This window comes from Medicago sativa, chromosome 5 (genome assembly GCF_051527215.1).
Source record: "Medicago sativa cultivar Bolivia chromosome 5, Bolivia_mono, whole genome shotgun sequence".
Lineage (NCBI taxonomy): Eukaryota > Viridiplantae > Streptophyta > Magnoliopsida > Fabales > Fabaceae > Medicago > Medicago sativa.
The window spans coordinates 5,848,404-5,867,034 of record NC_140753.1 but is presented as its reverse complement, the minus strand read 5'-3'; the positions used below and the strand labels follow the sequence as shown (position 1 = coordinate 5,867,034).

General features: G+C 33.8%; 4 protein-coding genes and 1 pseudogene across 5 annotated transcripts in view; 2 read left to right on the top strand and 3 right to left on the bottom strand.

Annotated features, from left to right (window-relative positions):
* Window positions 1-12,879, bottom strand: part of LOC146919488 (bax inhibitor 1-like) — a 47,420-nt gene extending 34,541 nt beyond the window's left edge. The window contains exon 1 of the mRNA XM_085712925.1: window positions 12,870-12,879. The gene's annotated coding sequence lies outside the window, so the exon portion shown is untranslated. The remainder of the gene's footprint in view (window positions 1-12,869) is intronic.
* On the bottom strand, window positions 726-2,500 carry LOC146919491 (HXXXD-type acyl-transferase family protein). Its single transcript, XM_085712916.1, has 2 exons — window positions 1,836-2,500; window positions 726-1,613 (listed from the first exon to the last, which is right to left on the bottom strand). Exons 1-2 carry the CDS (start codon window positions 2,310-2,312, stop codon window positions 987-989), a joined length of 1,104 nt encoding a protein of 367 aa, XP_085569042.1. The 5' UTR covers window positions 2,313-2,500; the 3' UTR covers window positions 726-986.
* On the top strand, window positions 4,387-7,523 carry LOC146919490 (monooxygenase 3-like). The gene is made up of 6 exons (XM_085712915.1): window positions 4,387-4,897; window positions 5,168-5,314; window positions 5,412-5,477; window positions 6,176-6,338; window positions 6,626-6,854; window positions 6,937-7,523. The coding sequence occupies exons 1-6, from the start codon at window positions 4,707-4,709 to the stop codon at window positions 7,401-7,403; spliced, it is 1,263 nt and encodes a 420-aa protein (XP_085569041.1). The 5' UTR covers window positions 4,387-4,706; the 3' UTR covers window positions 7,404-7,523.
* LOC146919489 (monooxygenase 3-like) lies at window positions 8,950-11,471 on the top strand. Its single transcript, XM_085712914.1, has 6 exons — window positions 8,950-9,142; window positions 9,224-9,370; window positions 9,470-9,535; window positions 10,008-10,170; window positions 10,448-10,676; window positions 10,756-11,471. The coding sequence occupies exons 1-6, from the start codon at window positions 8,964-8,966 to the stop codon at window positions 11,265-11,267; spliced, it is 1,296 nt and encodes a 431-aa protein (XP_085569040.1). The 5' UTR covers window positions 8,950-8,963; the 3' UTR covers window positions 11,268-11,471.
* Window positions 12,880-14,248: 1,369 nt separating the features above from the next.
* On the bottom strand, window positions 14,249-16,035 carry LOC146919487 (phospholipase A1-Ibeta2, chloroplastic pseudogene; annotated as a pseudogene). The gene has a single exon (XR_015011512.1). The product of XR_015011512.1 is annotated as a phospholipase A1-Ibeta2, chloroplastic pseudogene (transcript).
* Window positions 16,036-18,631: the final 2,596 nt, after the last annotated feature.

Sequence of the window (18,631 nt, the reverse complement as noted above, 5' to 3'; positions counted from 1 at the left end):
ATTTTGGGCCTATTCATATAACTTTAGCCCATAACCTTTTCTTCTTTTTTTGCCACCTTCTTTTCCTACCGTATAAGATTTCTCATGCATCATATTCGGACTATAAAATTCAAACGGCGTAAATACCTTATAAAATCTCCAAAACACGTTAAACATTTCGTCGCTGACATCCTTCTCCAAGTGACTGTGACTAAAGTAATAGCCCTTTTATTTTTGGATGATAAAAAGTTTAGATGAATTAAATGTAAGTAGGAAAAAATATTTAAGATTCATTGGTTGGAAAAAGATATAAAAAAAACACATTCACATTATTTAAGAAAGTGATTTCTCATAGAATGATAAGAAAATGTTTATGATTAATATATTTTTAATTTTTAAAGTATTACAACAACATATTGTGAAAAAAGTATTATAACAATATGAAAAAAAAATTGTATAATTTATCTAAGTCCTCTAAAATTACCAATATATTTTTTGAGTTTCCCTCAATTAAAATAATTTTGTATTATGAATTATGAAGATAAATAAATTCACAAAATCCCTCCATCATCATTCCTTTCTCCCAAAGCACTCATCTCCCCTTCATTCCATAACTTTCAAATAGACTCTAAAAATTTATATATAATTGACAAAGATACTTATATATTATCAACCAACTAGATCCTCACATCAACTACATAATTGAAATATCAAGATTCGAGTCGAATCATTATGAACTAAAAAAATTGAAATTTAATTCTAGAATTTGTAAATAATTTATAATTACAATTCTAATTATTGGACCCTCCACATTTTTTTGAGGAGTGGACCCTCCACATTATTGTTCTTGCAAATATGACCTTGATAAAATATTATTGAACCCTCCACATTATTAATATTACACTTACAAATATCATGTGTACCAAATGAATGTTGTCTGTGACTGCATGCATTTGATTTTGATTTTACATAACAGTTCAGGGTTTAGGGTTTATATAGATTACATTTTAACGTGGTGAAGCTACCATCACAAAACAAACATTCTCCTCTAGGCATGGAACTATCATGACATGTGCATCAGCAACCGATCCAATCCAACAAGAAACATTAACAGGCTTATTTTCTTCATGAAAAACTACCTCATACACTCCAAAATCATTCCATGATGTAATGCAAATAATTTGATTCTTAATGTCCAATTCATTCAAAGTGTATCCACTCTTTGTGACACTTTCTACCTCAATGACCTTCAAGGATTCTTTAACAACCAAAGTAAAACTAGAACCTGTTTTTGTGTCTAGCTTTTGTTCCACTTCTTCAATGCAAAACATGGCTAATTCCCTCCACGATTCTTTGCTGAATTTTACATCCTTAGTAGTGATTTTGAATACAATACTTTGAACTCTGTTTTTGTTTTGAGTGTGGTTGATTAAGTCCTCTGATGGGAGAAAATTGTGATTTTTTAGACGAGGGTAGTTAAATATGGATGCGTTAAATTCTTCTTTTGAGGTTGAAGGTAACATGTTGTGTATTTGTGCCCATTTATTAAGGAATTTTTGGTTTACCAAAACCTCTGCCAAGAGGAGGCTACAACTAATGCCGATCGAGTATCCTCCACATTTGAAGTTTGTCACCTGAGGAAAAAATCACATCTACAAATTAAATTCTAAATTTCAACTTGAAACATTCAAATATATAATTATTTTCTAAAATGATATTTATGGATAAACATATGACAAATGTGATTTTGAATCAACAATCAACTTAAAACGACTATCGATGATCTAGGTTCGATATATGCTACCTCAACTTCATTTAGCAAAAATGAAATAAAATAAATATGTGAATATATTTGCCTGAACATAAAAGAGGGGAGAGAATTGAGGAAATTGGCCATCAATTTCATTCCAGAAAACAAGCTGAGCCTCATGATCATCATCATCACGTTCATTTTTATTCGACTCAAGGAACTCAGATAAGCTTGTAGAGTAATGAGCCTCTAAGAGTCGAATTCCAGAATCATTTGACACAATTTCCAATTCTGTTTTGTCCCTTTTTTGAACTCGACCAGCTAGTAGAGGATGATCCAACAAGGCCCTAGCAAGTGACTCCACAATCCAACCAGTTAAAGACCAATCATGATCCTCCTCTTGAACCTTCTCGTAGTACAATACTATTTGGTAGCATCCCTCAATTGTCCTCTTTGTTTCATCATTGAATAGAATTTGACAAATTTGTCGTGGTTCGGTTATTTTAACTGGTGACACACTTGTCACAGCTACAATTTGTGAGCTATGGCTTTGTGAGCCAACATTGCAATGCACATGATCCATTGAGTTACTCAATCTGCAGGGGAAGTATTTATAAGAAGAAAAAAAATTACATTACATATTACATACTCCTAAATAAACACATAAAATACTACAGTTTACGTAAGAAAAAAAGTATTTGGCGGTTATGCACATTTTCATGGAGAATAACTGTTTTAAGTTTTGCAACAGCCAACTTTCCTAGTTCAAATGAGAATAACTCGTTCCTGGGCATGAACATATGGTAAACCACGTGATGAAATTTGCTTAATAGAACCGTTTCAAAACAAATTTGCTTGATTGAGGATAGGATCTCTCTTTACGGAACATGATCTTCTTCAGACCTTTATGCAAAACTGTCAGACACTCAGGCCCATCATTGTCAATAATAATCAAATTATAAACTTGTAATATTAATTTGTGTTTGGACTCAAATCCTTCTTTTTTCACAAAGTTGGATTCCTTTACTTGACTAGACCAAGATGTTTAGATTAAAATAAAGTTTATGGTTAAATATGTTTTTCCCCTCAATAAAATATTCAAACTTTTCATTTTATTTCTTCTAAAAACTTTCTTCGACTTTTAATCTTAAAAGTTTTTCGGCCATATTTTTGGTCTTTGCTTTTAGGTTAGATCATGTGTATCATTTATATTTTTAAATGAGTTTTTGCTGTAATATTTAGAATTTATAAGAATCTCTTCAAAAAAATTATATCTTTTTTACAAAACATCAATTAAAAATGAATTTTTAAGCACGAAAAATATAAAAATTCATATTTAATTTATCCTTTGTTAAAAAAAAAATAACCTTTTGCAAGAGAGAATTCTATTATGAACTAAGAATGATTCCAAAAAAATAAAAATTTCCAAATAATACACATAAGTTAACTTTTTTTTTTTGAGGAAACACATAAGTTAACTTAAAATTAAGGACAAAAAAGGTGATAAAAAACTTTTGGATGAGTAAAACTCGATGAAATTTTTTATGGAGACTAAAACGAAAAGTTTAAATATTTCAAAGGACCAAAAACATATTTACACATAAACTTTATAGTGGGACATTTTCAAATAAATATTTTTTAAAAAAATCAAATAAATAAAAAATAACACAAGAAGTATAAAAAAATAATCAAGTTTTGCTAAGTTATAAATACAGTGTCACAAAGAGAATGTTCATAACACTCCTCTTAACCAATCAATTGATATATGTCTCAAAATTTTGTGTCAAGCAAACCCTAAAATTTTCAATTTAGTTATAGATTGAAATGCAAGGGAATATAAAGAGAGTGTTCGTAGAACTCTTCTTAATCTTAAATTACAAAGAAAGTGTACCTAACACTCCTCTTAACGTTGTGTTATAAAAAATAACCAAAAACAGGTGGCTAAAAATGAATTTCAATTTATAACTAAGGGCCTGTTTGTTTCAGATTTTTTTCAAAAAAAAAAAATCTATTTTTCCCTTTAAAAAATCACTTTTTTCATTTTTAAGCGTTTGTTTAGGATTTTTAGAAAAATCATTTTATCAAAAAAAATCTATTTTGACCCTAAAATGAAAAGGTATTAGGATTAAACGTAAAAAAAAAAAAAAAAAAACTATTAGGATTAACTTTTCTCAAAATCTTTTTTTTTTTCAAAAACAAGGAGGCAGCGCGTGCACAAGTCAAAACTCATTTTTTTCAAAAAAATGAATTTTTAGGCAAACAAAAATAACTTCATATTTTTTTTTAAAATCTCTAAAAAAAAAAATCTATAGATTCTATTAACACAAAATTTATTTTTTTTAAAACTGAAACAAACGCACCCTAAATTAAAAAATTTATTGTTTCTTTGACACAAAATTGAGGCATATATCCTTTGATTGGACTCCTTAACCTGTAGGCCGACCATAATATTTGATCATCCACATACAATGAAACACCTTTATTTTGATGTTGAGTGTGTCTGCATGTCTTGTAGACTCCAAGATAGACAAGAATAAGCCGCCTTTACATACATCACATTGTTTCACATTATAAGTGATCTAGATCATTGGTTTGAGATCAGACAGTCAATTTCATACATCATTGATATAGATCAAACGAATAAAAATCCGTGCTACATGAAACATTTCCGTGTCTAATGCAAAATTTCACCAAGAGACGTCTCAAAAAAAAAAAAAAATCTTTACATTGACGAGACGACTCACCTCTGACTTGTATGTGTTCCTATAGCAGCCGTTGACGACACACTCTGACTTTTATATGTTCCTATAGCAGCAGCCATGGCCCTCTTTCACCAATCACCAAGGAGTTCTTCAAATATGTCCGATCCCATTTGGCAAATATGTACATTGTCCAAAGCTGAACACGCAACACACGATCACTCCACCACTCGACGTTATAGATAGACTCGTATCAAACACAAACTGAATTGAACATCATGGCTACAACATTCTCGTCTTTTATGTTTCTTAAACGAATTCCTACATCATTGCCTTGTCGTACCAGAATTGGATCCCTACGATATTCCAAATTAACAATCAAGGCTCAATCTTCTGATGTCCGAAAGGAACATGTTGTAATCGTGGGTGGTGGCATAGCAGGCCTTGCAACTGCTCTATCCCTTCACAGGTTTCAACTCTAGTTCCTCAATCTATTCTTTATCACCATCATTACTTTGATAACACGGACACTAACACGCCGACACCGCTAATAGTTTGAGAAAATCAGTTTAATTATATATATATATATATATATATGTGTGTGTGTGTGTGTGTGTGTGTGTGTGTGTTGGTGTTGGCCACGATACGTGTCCGACACCGGATCACGGCTAATATGAGGAATGTCCGTGCTTCATAGCTGATAACACTTTATTCATCGTTGAACTTGTTGAATTTCCAGGCTTGGTGTTCGGTCTTTGGTGCTGGAACAGTCAGAGTCACTTAGAACTGGTGGAACTTCACTCACCCTTTCCAAAAATGGGTGGAGGGCACTTGATTCAATTGGAGTAGCAAATTGTCTCAGAACTCAATATTTAGAAATTCAAGGGTAACTTAATTCGTTACTTCTAATTTTTCTCACTTGCCTTGTTGCACAATTCTTATATCAGCTGAGCTTGAGCTGGTTCATAAATTTGGCTATACAGGATTGTGTTGAAATCTGAGGATGGAAAAGAACTACGTGCTTTGAATTTCAAAGAAAAGGACGAAAGGTATATAATTCTGCTGTGTGGAATATAGAATAGTCTCTTATCATAGATATTTATCATTATTTCTGTCAAAAAAAAAAAGATATTTATCATTATTGGTTTTTGTCCGGTCAGTGCACCATAAAACTCTACATTATTTAGAAACTGAGACTAAGTCGTCGGGTGGAACTCGTGTGAGCCCCACAATTTAGAAATGAATTTCACATGAAGTGGTTAGATCCATATGACATTGGTTTCACCTAATAAAAAAGTGAATGTAAAGAGAGTGTTAAAAAGAAAGACAAAAATCTGAAGGTTAACTAAAGTTAATTATTTATAAACAACACTCACACTCTTCAACTACCCGGGCACCTTTTACAAAAGACAAATATATGAGGGTTTTTACAACTCTGTGGACAAGACCTCGAAAATGTGGCTTGAGCTCGAAACATTAGCACGCCACATAGGAGTCGAATGTATGCCATGTTGGAGGTCTAACATACCCTTTAGCCTTAACTAGGGGCTACTGTTCCAGTAGACTAAAAAACCTCTCATTGCTTGAGAATCAAGGCCAGGGATAGTTTATAAATGATTCCCTCAACCTATGAAGACGCCTTTTACAAAGCACAATACTTCGAAAATTTGGCTTGGGTTCGGAATAGTTTAGTCATTGATACATAGTTGGTTAATTATTTATGAAATGTATATGGGCTATTGTGCAGCCAAGAGGTGCGTGCAGTGGAGAGGAGGGTACTTTTGGAAACCTTGGATGGACAACTACCTCCGGATACCATTCAATATTCTTCACGGTTGGTCAAGATTGAACCAAGTCCAAATGGGGATACCTTCTTGGAATTCTTGGATGGGTCTAAAATACTTGCAAAGGTTAGTCATTGACTCATTGTGATTTATGGGGTGTTTGATGTTGAAATTTTCTCATTCAACCGTGATTAATTTTTTACGAACTTAGTTGAAAAAATATTTGGCTTCTGTGTCAAATGTGTTAAAACACGATTCTGATAAATGAAAAAAACATATTAAGCTAACCACATGCATGATTGGTTATGACTCTAAAAACATAGTGCACAAAAGGATCTTACAAACATAATGGCCAATAATCATGAAGCTCTGGTCCTAAAAACTGCTAACAAATTGATTTCATGTCTCAACAGATTGTAATAGGGTGCGACGGCATTCGATCGCCGATAGCTAAGTGGATGGGATTTTCTGAGCCAAAGTACGTTGGTTATTGTGCTTTCCGTGGACTTGCCTCCTATTCAGATGGACAACCTTTTCAACCACAGGTGAATTACATCTATGGAAAAGGGTTACGTGCAGGATATGTTCCTGTTTCTCCAACCAAAGTGTATTGGTTTGTCATCTTCAATAGTTCATCTGCAGGTTCTTACTTCTAACTCCATACATATATAGTTAAATTACCGAGTTTATTGTTCAGATGAAAAATAGTTGAGTTCTATGGCAGGTCCTCAAACAACCGAGCCATCGGTGCTAAAGAAGCAAGCTAAGGATCTAGTAGAAAACTGGCCTCCGGAGCTACTAAACATAATGGATTCTACGCCGGATGACACTATAGTCTTGACTCCATTGATGGATCGATGGCTTTGGCCATTGATAAATCCACCTGTTTCTAGAGGTAGAGTTGTACTCGTTGGAGACGCTTGGCATCCAATGACTCCAAATCTTGGGCAAGGAGCTTGTTGTGCTCTTGAGGATGCAGTGGTTCTTGCTGAAAAGCTTGCTGCAGCAATCAACTCTGATGATGCTTCTATCGAAGACGCTTTTAGATCATATGGCAATGAAAGATGGTCGCGCATATTTCCAATAACCATACTGGCAAACCTTGTGGGTTCGATTTCGCAGTGGGACAACCCGCTGGTGTGTTATGTTAGGAACAATATTGTCAGGGACAGAGCGAGGAAAAATAGTTAAGGGTGGCAAAAATTTATCACATATATATAGCGTTTTTTTGTTTGAAATAACTCATTTTAGTTAAAAAAAAATTATTAAATGCATCAACAATATTTTTAATAGTCTCAATTTCATTATAAATATTTCATTTGAGTTGCTTACGGTTCTTGCGAAAATAACCACTCATGTTGATTTCAATGATAAAATAAGTTACATTTATTATATTATTCTTATTAGTGTAGTTTTTTTTAAAAAGTTTATTAGTGTAGTTGGTATGAGATATAATAAATAATGCTATATTAGTGAGAAAAATACTTAATGTTTCATTAGCAGTTTAAAATAACAATTAGTTTGAGTCATAGAAATATTATTATAAATGAAACAGTTATAATGATGCCTTATTTTTGCTAAATGAAAGAAAAGAAAAAAGGTAATCAATTTTCTAAGGTGAATTTTATGGAGATTTATATTTTTATAATAATACTATGATGATGCCTTATCGGAAAGAGTGAGTAAAAATGTTTTGGATAGATCACATAGAAGGAGTGTATAAATGTAATAACCCCTGAAATTTATGTTAAAATTGCTTTAGAGTAGTAAAAGTTACATTAAAATGAGTAGCATGTTATGAAATTTTAACATCGTAAATTTGGATAATTGACCTAAGTGCCTAGCTCTTCAAGGGGCGGATATATAAGTTTCAATATCATATACTCAAAAAAATTTACCATTGGGATGGCGAGTTCCCCTAATTCTATGTACTTTGGGGTGACAATATTATATTGTCATACCTAAGCTAGCAAGGCTTGGTCCATTGGTGGAGCACACTAATTTTACTACCGAGAGTCTACAAAGATGAAAATCAAGGCTGACACAGTGAAAGACATTGTTGTGATGTCAAGAGTTAAGGAATTTTACTATTTTCCCTACCGTATGTATGTACACTTGAATATATAAACTATTTTATCAAATAAGTTAAACTTGTGAGCTATGGCTTTGGGAGCCAACATTGCTGCAATGCACATGATCCATTAAATTACTCAATCTGCGGGGGAAGTATTTATAAGAAAAATAATAATTTGCATTACGTACAAATAAAATACCATATTTTACATAAGAAAAGATTATTTGGCGGTTATGCACATCTTTCATGGAGAATAACTCGTTAAGTTTAAAAACACCCAACTTTCCAAGTTCAAATGAGAATGATGACTAGCCGTAGTTAGAGAGCATGAATAAGGGAAACCCCATGAAACTTGCTAACTTGAGGAAAGGATCCCTCTTACGGAACATAATCATCTTTAGGACTTTATGCAAAAGCAAAAACGTCCACCAAAAAGCATTTAATTTGGTGGTGCATCGATTCCACTATCGCACCTTAATTTTTCCACTACACCCATCATTGTCAATAGTCAAACCTAAGCTAGCAAAGCTGAACACAACGTAATTTTCCAAAACAAAACGTATCCACTACCACTAGTTTATGTGGCCCAAAGCTGAACACACAACACACAATCTCGCCACCACTCAACGGTAATACCTGTAGCTAGTAGCTACAATCAAACACAATCTGAATTGAACATGTCCATGGCTACAACAACCTCGTCTTTTATGATTCTTAAATCTCCAACTTGTCATACCAGAATTGGAGCTCTCAGAAGTTCCAAATTAATCAAGGCTCAATCTTCAGTCCAAAAGGAACATGTTGTAATCGTGGGTGGTGGCATTGCAGGCCTTGCAACTGCTCTATCCCTTCACAGGTTTCAACTCTAGCTCTCAATCTCTTCACTTTCATGATGTTTCTAACATTTTATTTGTACCTGCTTGTGTTGAATTCTCAGGCTTGGTGTTCGGTCTCTTGTGCTGGAGCAGTCAGAGTCACTTCGAACAGGTGGAACTTCACTCACCCTTTTCAAGAATGGGTGGAGTGTACTTGATTCAATTGGAGTAGCTAATTATCTTAGAACTCAATATTTAGAAATTCAAGGGTATGTTAATTCGTAATTTTTTTTTTTTTTATCACTTGCCTTATTGCACAATGCATATATTAGCTGAGCTTGAGCTGGTTCATAATATCAGCTGTACAGGATGGTGGTGAAGTCTGAGGATGGAAGAGAACTACGTGCCTTCAATTTCAAAGAAGAGGATGAAAGGTATATAATTATATACAGTCCATAATAACTTTGATAATAACTATGAAGCACCAACACTTCTGACTGAAAATGTGTTGGTATTTGACACATGCCAATGTTTGATACCAACACAAGTACATGACACTGACTATTTAACATGTTAGTGCAGTATTTGATATTGGTGCTTGATAGGTCCATCCTACCAAAAAAAGGTCCATCCATATATATGATGTGTGGATAAAATAGTCTCTCATCTTAGATATTTTCACTACTGGTTTTGTTATCGTTGATTTTCTTCTTCCTACCAAATAGGCCAGTGGCAAAACTCGCACCCATTGTATTAAGAAGTGAAAAATTGTGGGTTTGAACCCACTCCCCGATGTCCATGCATCATTTTATCATTTGAGTTGTACTAATGGGACGTTATTGGTTTTTTCGTTGTTAAATTATTGTTGGTTGAATATTTATGAAATGCATAACGGATATTGTGCAGCCAAGAGGTGCGTGCAGTGGAGAGGAGGGTACTTTTGGAAACTTTGGCTGCTCAGTTGCCTCCTGATAGCATTCAATATTCTTCACGGTTGGTCAAGATTGAACCAAGTCCAAATGGGGATACCTTATTGGAATTCTTGGATGGGTCTAAACTAGTTGCAAAGGTTAGTCATTGTAATTTATGGTGTGTTTGGTGTTGAAAGTTACTTATTCAACCATGATTTTATTAGATTTACAAACTTGGTTGACAAAACATTTGGTTTCTGTTCCGACTGTGTTTAAACATAATTCTGATAAAATAAAAAGCATGTTATTAATCTAACCACATGATTGGTTATGACCCTGAAAACATACTGCACAAAAGGATCTTACAGACATAGTAGCCAATTCTGAAGCTTTAGTCCTAAAAAGTGTTAACAAATTGATTCCATGTCTAAACAGATTGTAATAGGGTGCGATGGAATTCGATCACCGATAGCTAAGTGGATGGGATTTTCTGAGCCAAAGTTTGTTGGTCATTGTGCTTTCCGTGGACTTGCCTCCTATTCAGATGGACAACCTTTTGAAGCACGGGTGAATTACATCTACGGAAAAGGGTTACGCGCAGGATACGTTCCTGTTTCTCCAACCAAAGTCTACTGGTTTATCTGCTTCAACAGTTCATCTCCAGGTTGTTACTAATAAGTCCATATATGGTTAAATTACCTGAGTTTATTGTTCATATGAAAAATAGTTGAGTTCAATGGCAGGTCCTAAAATAACCGAGCCATCGGTGCTAAAGAAGCAAGCTAAGGATCTAGTGGAAAACTGGCCTCCAGAGCTACTAAACATAATGAATTCTACACCGGATGACACTATAATCAGGACTCCGTTGATGGATCGATGGCTTTGGCCATCAATAAGTCCACCTGTTTCTGCAGGTAGAGTTGTACTCGTTGGAGACGCCTGGCACCCAATGACTCCAAATCTTGGGCAAGGAGCATGTTGTGCTCTTGAGGATGCAGTGGTTCTTGCTAAAAAGCTTGCTGCAGCAATCGATTCTGATGATGCTTCTATCGAAGACGCTTTTAGAGAATATGGCAATGAAAGATGGCCGCGCATATTTCCACTAACCATACGGGCAAACATTGTGGGTTCGGCTTTGCAATGGGACAACCCGCTGGTGTGTTCTGTTAGGAACAATATTGTCATACCTAAGCTAGTAAGGCTTGGTCCATTGCTGGAGCACACTAATTTTACTAGTGAGAGTCTACAAAGATGAAAATCAAGGCTGACAACACAATGAAAGGCATTGTTGTGATTTCAAGAGTTGGGGAATTTCATTTCTTCTCAATTCACTTCACTATTCTCCCCACCCTATGTATACCTGAATATATACACAATATTCAATGAATGTAAAGAGAAATACCATGACCATTATAGGATATAAACTTAATCTAGTATTGAAATTTTCCATATTTGGATACATACAGCTAGCACTTATAAAGTTATATGGCATCTTTCCTCTTTATTTAACCTAATGATTGGCTTGTGCTATAACAACAACAACAACAACAACGCCTTATCCCACTAAGTGGGGTCGGCTACATGGATCAAATGCCGCCATAATGTTCTATCAAAGACCATATTTGGATCCAACTCATTGACCTCTAAATCTTTTCTAATGGTTTCTCTAATAGTTTTCTTAGGTCTTCCTCTACCTCTTTTAACCTGACTCTCCGCCATTTGATCTACTCTTCTTACCACGGCGTCTACGGGCCTTCTCTCTACATGTCCAAACCATCTAAGCCTATTTTCTACCAACTTTTCTACTATAGGTGCTACCCCCACTCTCTCTCTAATGATGTCATTCCTAATCCTATCATGTCTAGTCTTACCACTCATCCAACGCAACATCCTCATCTCCGCTACGCTTACTTTACTCTCGTGTTGGCTCTTAATCGCCCAACACTCCGTACCATACAACATTGCCGGTCTGACTGCTGTCCGATAGAACTTTCCTTTCAGCTTAAGTGGTACTTTCTTATCGCACAAAACACCTGAGGCTCTTCTCCATTTCAACCACCCAGCTTGAATACGATGATGTACATCAGCTTCTATTTCTCCGTCATTTTGTACTACGGACCCAAGATATCTAAACCGTGTAACTTGGGGTATGATATGATCTCCAACTTTCACCTCTAATGATTGGCTTGTGCTATGAAGTAGTGATAATAAAATTGTTTAAAATGTCAGTTTTCTAAGAGTTCGGAGTTCAAATCCCATCGAAACAGTTGTAAAATAGCTAAAGATGCACTAGCAATATGAGTTTTCATTATGATATAGCAAAAATCAATGAAGTTATCATACAATAAAAATGGAAGAGTGATTCTGAAACAAGAAACATAGAAACCAATCTATTGATACACAAATTCCTATCTAGATTCCAGTGATATAGTTGGTACAAATACAACACAACATAATTTTGTTTCTTTATATATTTGTTTATCACTAAATTGATCAATCCAAACAATCTAATATAATGAAAAACGAATCACAAAAATAACACTTTAAGCTTGTCTAATCCTCTTATGCTGAAACTATGCATCCGTCATCAAATTATGTAATCTGCAATAACATATGCAAAAATTAAAGTAGTTAGCAAATATGGCAGTTTCAAACCAATCTAAAACTGAAAATTGAAAAAACAGAAGAGAACCTTAGTTGGGGAAGAGAAGAACCAGAGGATGATAGCACAAAGAAGAACAAGAAGAGGGATAAGATGAACAGCTTTCTGGGCTGATCTGATATTAGACAGTTCCTTCTTTGCAACATGGGAGAGAGGATCGTATGCTGGTAGTAGGTGTTGCTGTTCTGTCTCCATGTTTGTTTGTTTGTTTCTATTTACTTGTCATGTGAATTATGATTATTCTCCAAACCACTCCAACTAATTTAGTTCGCTGGCTTTTCTATTTCTTTTTCACTATTTCGTGTTTTTCTTTTGGACTTTTTCTATGTTCCGCCGACATTATCTGTTGTGTTGATGCAAGCAGGGGATTTTTTTTGGTTACAATATCATAAAAAGATTTTATTCCCCAAAATAAAAACAAACAAACATGGAGCCTTGTCCTTTACTTTACTTTACTGTTCATAAAAATGCTAATTTTTGTTTTTAATAATATTTTTTCACAGATTTTGTTTTTTAGCCTATGTCATTTTGTTTTTGTATAATAATAATGTTATATTACTGTTCTCGTTTTGATCATTGTTATTTTTTTATTCTATAAAATACTGTTCATCTTCATAATATGTACTACAATATTCAATTCTTTTTATGGATTAAAATAGTTACTTAATACTTACACATCTACCAAAAAAAATACTAATAATTAGTGAAATAACAATTTTACAAAGACTAAAATAACAATACAAAAAACTTGAAAATCCAATTTTTAAGGATACAATTGGTGAAAACATTGAAGAAATATATTTCTTTTGATTTAATTGCATATGTTTTCTTTTTAACTTTTATATTTATATAATGTTTTTTGAGCAAGTAAAAACTTAAAACATTTCATTACTTAAATTGTCGGGAATACAAATCGAAACATAGTAAAAAACAATGGAAAGAGCATCCGGTGGAGATGCTCGTGAAATAAAACGAGCATCGTTATTTGCTTGTCGCCTACACAAAACAACCTTGTAGGTGGTATGAGTATAGAGTAAGGTTCTACATTTATTGAAAATCAAATCATACTCGAAATATTGTATTTGTCATTGTGCACATTGTCCACCACTTGTTTAGAATCCATCTCAAAAGATACTCTTTGTTGCCCCAATGATACCATCCAAGTAATGGCTTGAAGCTTTACCCTTCCACCACACTAATGTCCGCATAGCACCAATTTGCTCTGTCTAATATAATTTTTTTTTATTTTTGGCTTAATAGGATATAGTAGATTTGTGTAATTTCTCCATCAAAACTGGAGCTTTTAATGTGCTACACAAGCCTTTCAAGTGGATAAATTTTCAACTTAAATTTAAATTTGATTCCTACATCTAAAATTGTCCATTCCTAAATTCATTTAACCAAGTCCATAAGTACATTCATTTGTATCATCATAATAAGTTTTCCTTCCGGGTCTAATTAGCAAATTGTTTTCGTCTTTGGTTACTTTGCCTTTTGCATCAAGATATTCTATTTCATGTCTAATAAATTGATCAAATATTGTAAAAGACAAACACAATATATAGGCAAAATTGTTTATGTTCAATTTGATTTTCATTCATGAAGATGATGGACTAGGACAACAAGCAGCCATAGACATGGATCCCTGTCTACTAAGATTAGACAAGTTTGATCCTTGTCTATTAAGATTAACAGACAAGCCTTTAGCCTTACTAGTATACAACTTTTTTACATTAGCACTTTGATCTTGCATTAATCTAGCTAAACTTCTCTTAGCATTAGCTCTAAATGGACAATTAGAAGCCATGTATCCATCCACTAAATGTAAATAAGCCTCTAGATCATGACAACAAGCTATGTCAGCATCGGGCTTCAAGTAAGGTGACATCTTAGTATTAACACGTAATTCAGTTCCAACATGTGAATATCCCAAAGGAGTGTTCTCTTCCAACATATCAACAACTCCACTAACAACCTTGGAATTCTTAATTTTTTCTTCAAGCTCCTCGCTTAAAAATATTCCTGGCACCCTTGTAATCACGTCTTGTGTGTTCACTATTCTAAGAATTTTCACGTTTTTCTTTTCAAGATGTTCTCCAAAGGCTCTGTTACCAACACGAGGTCCGCCAAATGAAAAAACAGCCACGGGTGGCACGTTTGGCCCGCACGTGCTAATTTCCTCGGCCACCAATAGGGCTAGTGTCGCGCCAAGGCTATGGCCGGTAACGGTTATGCTTAATTCTTCGCCTTTGTAAAGTTCAATAAGGCGTCGCACTTCTTCAACAACGGACTCGGATAGGCTTTGCACATGAGCCCCTTTTGTCTTGTACAAGCTCATAAATCCACACTCAACTTTGGGCTTTGATTGGCCTTGTGCCTGAGTCTGAGTCTGAGCGTCCTCGGGTAAATCGACTAATTGGGCTCTCATATTTTCAGCCCATTCAAGACAAGTGGAAGTTCCACGAAGAGATATCACAATATCTCTTCGTCCCATTCTTGCAATCTCTCTTTTATCGTCGCAAACTGCAACATATCCAACCCAGCTAGAACGCTGGGTCATCCAACCAAGATCTGGTGCCACCTCATCAACCCATTTAGGTAATCCAATTGATGATGTGGCATACAGACTCTTGGTTACTTTATAAGATCTCTCCGACAAGGACACCTCTTGATGATGGGGTGCTTCAGTTGTTGACATGGCAGGATCAGCATGAAAAGCTTGATACGCAGCTTGAACCAAATCACCATATCTAACAACCTCTCGCCGGAGGTTGTCATCCAAGGGATCTAACATCCCCTTCCAGTCGTTGCTGCCATGATATTCCCTCCACTTTCTCCCGATGATATTTCTTGGAGAATACTCCGCCGTCTTGGAAAGAAGACGCTGTAAGCGTTTCAGGTGGCGGGGGGAGATTTCTTCAGCTGCTTTAATCTCTGGCCATAGTTTTGCTAGGTTAAGTCCTTCAAGAAAGTTTTTTCCTTTTTTGTCACTTTTTTGGATAGGTTGTATTGGTTGTTGAAACTGGTTGGTTGATGATGATTCCAAAGGCTTTTGGCTATCAAGAAACTTGTCAAGATTTGAGAGATGTAACCTAGATGAGTTGTTATTGGTTTGAAGAGAAGCAAAAGATGAAGGTTGTTTAATGGAAGAAGAATGGCATCTGAAACTAGGACATCTTAGTGCTTGAAATTTGTGAAGGTTGTGAGCAGGTAAGGTACTTGAGCTGAATTGCATCATGATGAATTGTGTTGATGAAGAGAATTGAAGAAACTTTGTTAGGAGGTGAAGACAGCGTCCTTGTAAGAGAGGTTGAAGTAGTTGTTGTAGTATTAATTTTTTTTTTCAAGTTGTGCTGTTCTTGAATGGATCAAGTCCTCTTGAGGGGTATTTAAAGAGGTGGTTATCATGTGGGGTCCACATTTCCTAGTTTACCTCTTACTGAGAAATCCGCGGTTCGTTTAAGATCGTCAATTTTAAGTTATAAAGTCATTTTTGTCTAAATAAAAAAATGTTAAAAAGTACTTGACCAAAAAAATAAGTTAAAAAGTCATTTTATTTAAAGGGAAATTAACATATTTCTATTTTTTATTTAGTTTGTAACATATTGATCGACACATACTCAAATAAACAATAAGAAGAAAAAAATGTGGTGATCCAGTTTAAACCCGCAATTTCACATAAAATGTCATCAAATCCAAATAATTGTATAGTCGGAAAAAAATTCATCTAAAATTTTGTAGATAATTTTATATTTTAAGACAAAAAATAATCTTATAATTAGGGGTGGAGGGAGTATAACAAAGCTGGTTAGTATCCAAGTGCAATAAAAAAAAAAAAAAAACTGCGTTAATTTTACAGCTAGTGTGAATAACTGAATTATTCCATCTGGCTCCCGTAGTATGAATACACGAGGGTGTTAGTCATAGCAGGTGAGATTTATTTATATTTTTTCTTGTTTTAAGATTTCATTAAATTAAATGCGACTTGTTAAAGAATAAATAGTAGTATATTCAAAATAAGGAATATTAAATGAAAGTTTAATAAGAAGTCAAAAGAAATTTATTAATGAAAGAAAATAAATAAGAATATAATTATTTTCTAAAAATAGTAAAATACTGTTCAATATGGATGGATTATGGACCGCGTCTCTGTAGGTTGAGTGTGAAATGTTGATTGATATTGCGTTTGCCATTTTGCCAAGTTATGTTGTTGGGAACTGGGAAGTGCGAAGGAAAAAAGTCTCGTTCCATCAAAATTCTTCAGCTAATTGTGACGTTTTCACTCGCTTTTAAATTGAAATTACTTATTTGTCCTCGATCCGTTTGCTCGTATTTGGTGGGAATTATATATTGTTTGACTCTGAAACTTGTTCTGAATTGTAAATGTCAACCTTTTTATTTTTGACAATGTAAATGTTGCCAACTTAACCAACTAATTTTTTTCAAATAAAAAACAAGACGATATTTGATAAAATTTGGTATTTAGTAGATATTAGCAGTTACGTAACTAAAAATGGTAAAAAAAAAATTGGCCGAATATACCCCGATATTTTAAGTTTAATATTTGTATTTGATCTGGTCTTTCAATTTTTTGATAAATTTTTAAGTTGATTTTTCATGTTTATAAATTAAAGTATGCATCTATTCCATTAAATCGTATAATATATGCATCCAGGGACGGATACATATTGTAAGATTTGTGGGTTTGTGTCCACATAAAATTTTTAGAAACAACTTTTTTGGTAGTATCAATAGTTGACATTTTCACCATATATGGATCACAGTTATCACAAAGCATTTCTCTCTTGACCCACACATATCATCATATATCTCAAACTATTGTTAAGAATTAGATGCGAAATCAAGTAAGGGATGACTGGTTAAATGATTGTTTAGTTATTTTTATAGAGACATATCATTCAAAGTTTCCATAATATGAACAATCGTGGAGAACAATTATTAATGTTACAAATTTTTATATATAGTGCTCCCACTATTCAAAAATCTTGGATCCTTCATTGTATGCATCATTATCATCTTTCCACTGTCAGTTAAAAATACTTATGTGGATGTATACCGTTAAGTTGGTAGATTCAAATTTCTCGTTTTTTAAATTAAGGTTTATAAGTGTATTATTTTATCTTAGTTTAAAATAAAATTTGTCAATTACTTGATTTATAATGTTGTTAATAAAATGTTTTTCTATAAAAAAAAAGGATCATATAAGCACTTTTTTAGCAAAGACGAATGTAAAAATGATCAATTTGTTACCAAAGTTTTTAAATGACTAACTTGCTGTTCACTAATCACTAATCTTGTAATGTAGAATTGATACTAAAGAAGTTTTATCGAACACTGACGCTATATTATAAGCAAAATAATTTTAAACTTAGTTTATTTTAAAATAATTGAAAGGTGGATACACACCTAACAAAACTCCGTATACGTATAAGAGTGTTCAACTTAAAAATAACTTATTATGCAATATTAATAACGTAAATTATTGGAAATACATTGATGTCAAATCCTGTTACTTTATCCAGCATTGTGATCATGTCAGCAAGACAGTAACGCAATGGTTTTTGTTCTCTGATTTGTGCAACTTGAAGAGGGCACTTTGATATATGCTTTGACGGTTCAACTCAAGTTCAAAGAGCTCAAGCATTCAACATACCCTCTTCAAGAAAAAGCATTCAACTACTCCCTCTGTTTCAAAATGAGTGTCGTTTTAGCCAATTGCACACAGATTAAGGAATGGAATAAAGTAGTCAAATGTCATAACAATTTTACCAAATTATCATAATCAACTATTGGTTTGTTTTTCATTAAAGAAAAAATAATACTTTAGAAGTAGTGTAACATAGTATTAATTGAAGGGTAAAATTGAAAAGAAAAAGTTATTATTGCATTGAAAACCGAAAGTGACATTCATTTTGAAACAAATTTTTTTGGCTAAA

Excerpts from the sequence above, each read along its gene's own strand:
- LOC146919491 (XM_085712916.1), bottom strand. The coding sequence starts at position 2,312 with ATGGATCATGTGCATTGCAATGTTGGCTCACAAAGCCATAGCTCACAA. Across the intron at positions 1,614-1,835 it reads CTCCCCTCTTTTATGTTCAG|GTGACAAACTTCAAATGTGG; the intron begins GCAAATATATTC and ends TTTTTTCCTCAG.
- LOC146919490 (XM_085712915.1), top strand. The coding sequence starts at position 4,707 with ATGGCTACAACATTCTCGTCTTTTATGTTTCTTAAACGAATTCCTACA. Across the intron at positions 4,898-5,167 it reads ACTGCTCTATCCCTTCACAG|GCTTGGTGTTCGGTCTTTGG; the intron begins GTTTCAACTCTA and ends TTGAATTTCCAG. Across the intron at positions 6,339-6,625 it reads GGTCTAAAATACTTGCAAAG|ATTGTAATAGGGTGCGACGG; the intron begins GTTAGTCATTGA and ends ATGTCTCAACAG.
- LOC146919489 (XM_085712914.1), top strand. The coding sequence starts at position 8,964 with ATGTCCATGGCTACAACAACCTCGTCTTTTATGATTCTTAAATCTCCA. Across the intron at positions 9,143-9,223 it reads ACTGCTCTATCCCTTCACAG|GCTTGGTGTTCGGTCTCTTG; the intron begins GTTTCAACTCTA and ends TTGAATTCTCAG. Across the intron at positions 9,371-9,469 it reads CAATATTTAGAAATTCAAGG|GATGGTGGTGAAGTCTGAGG; the intron begins GTATGTTAATTC and ends TCAGCTGTACAG.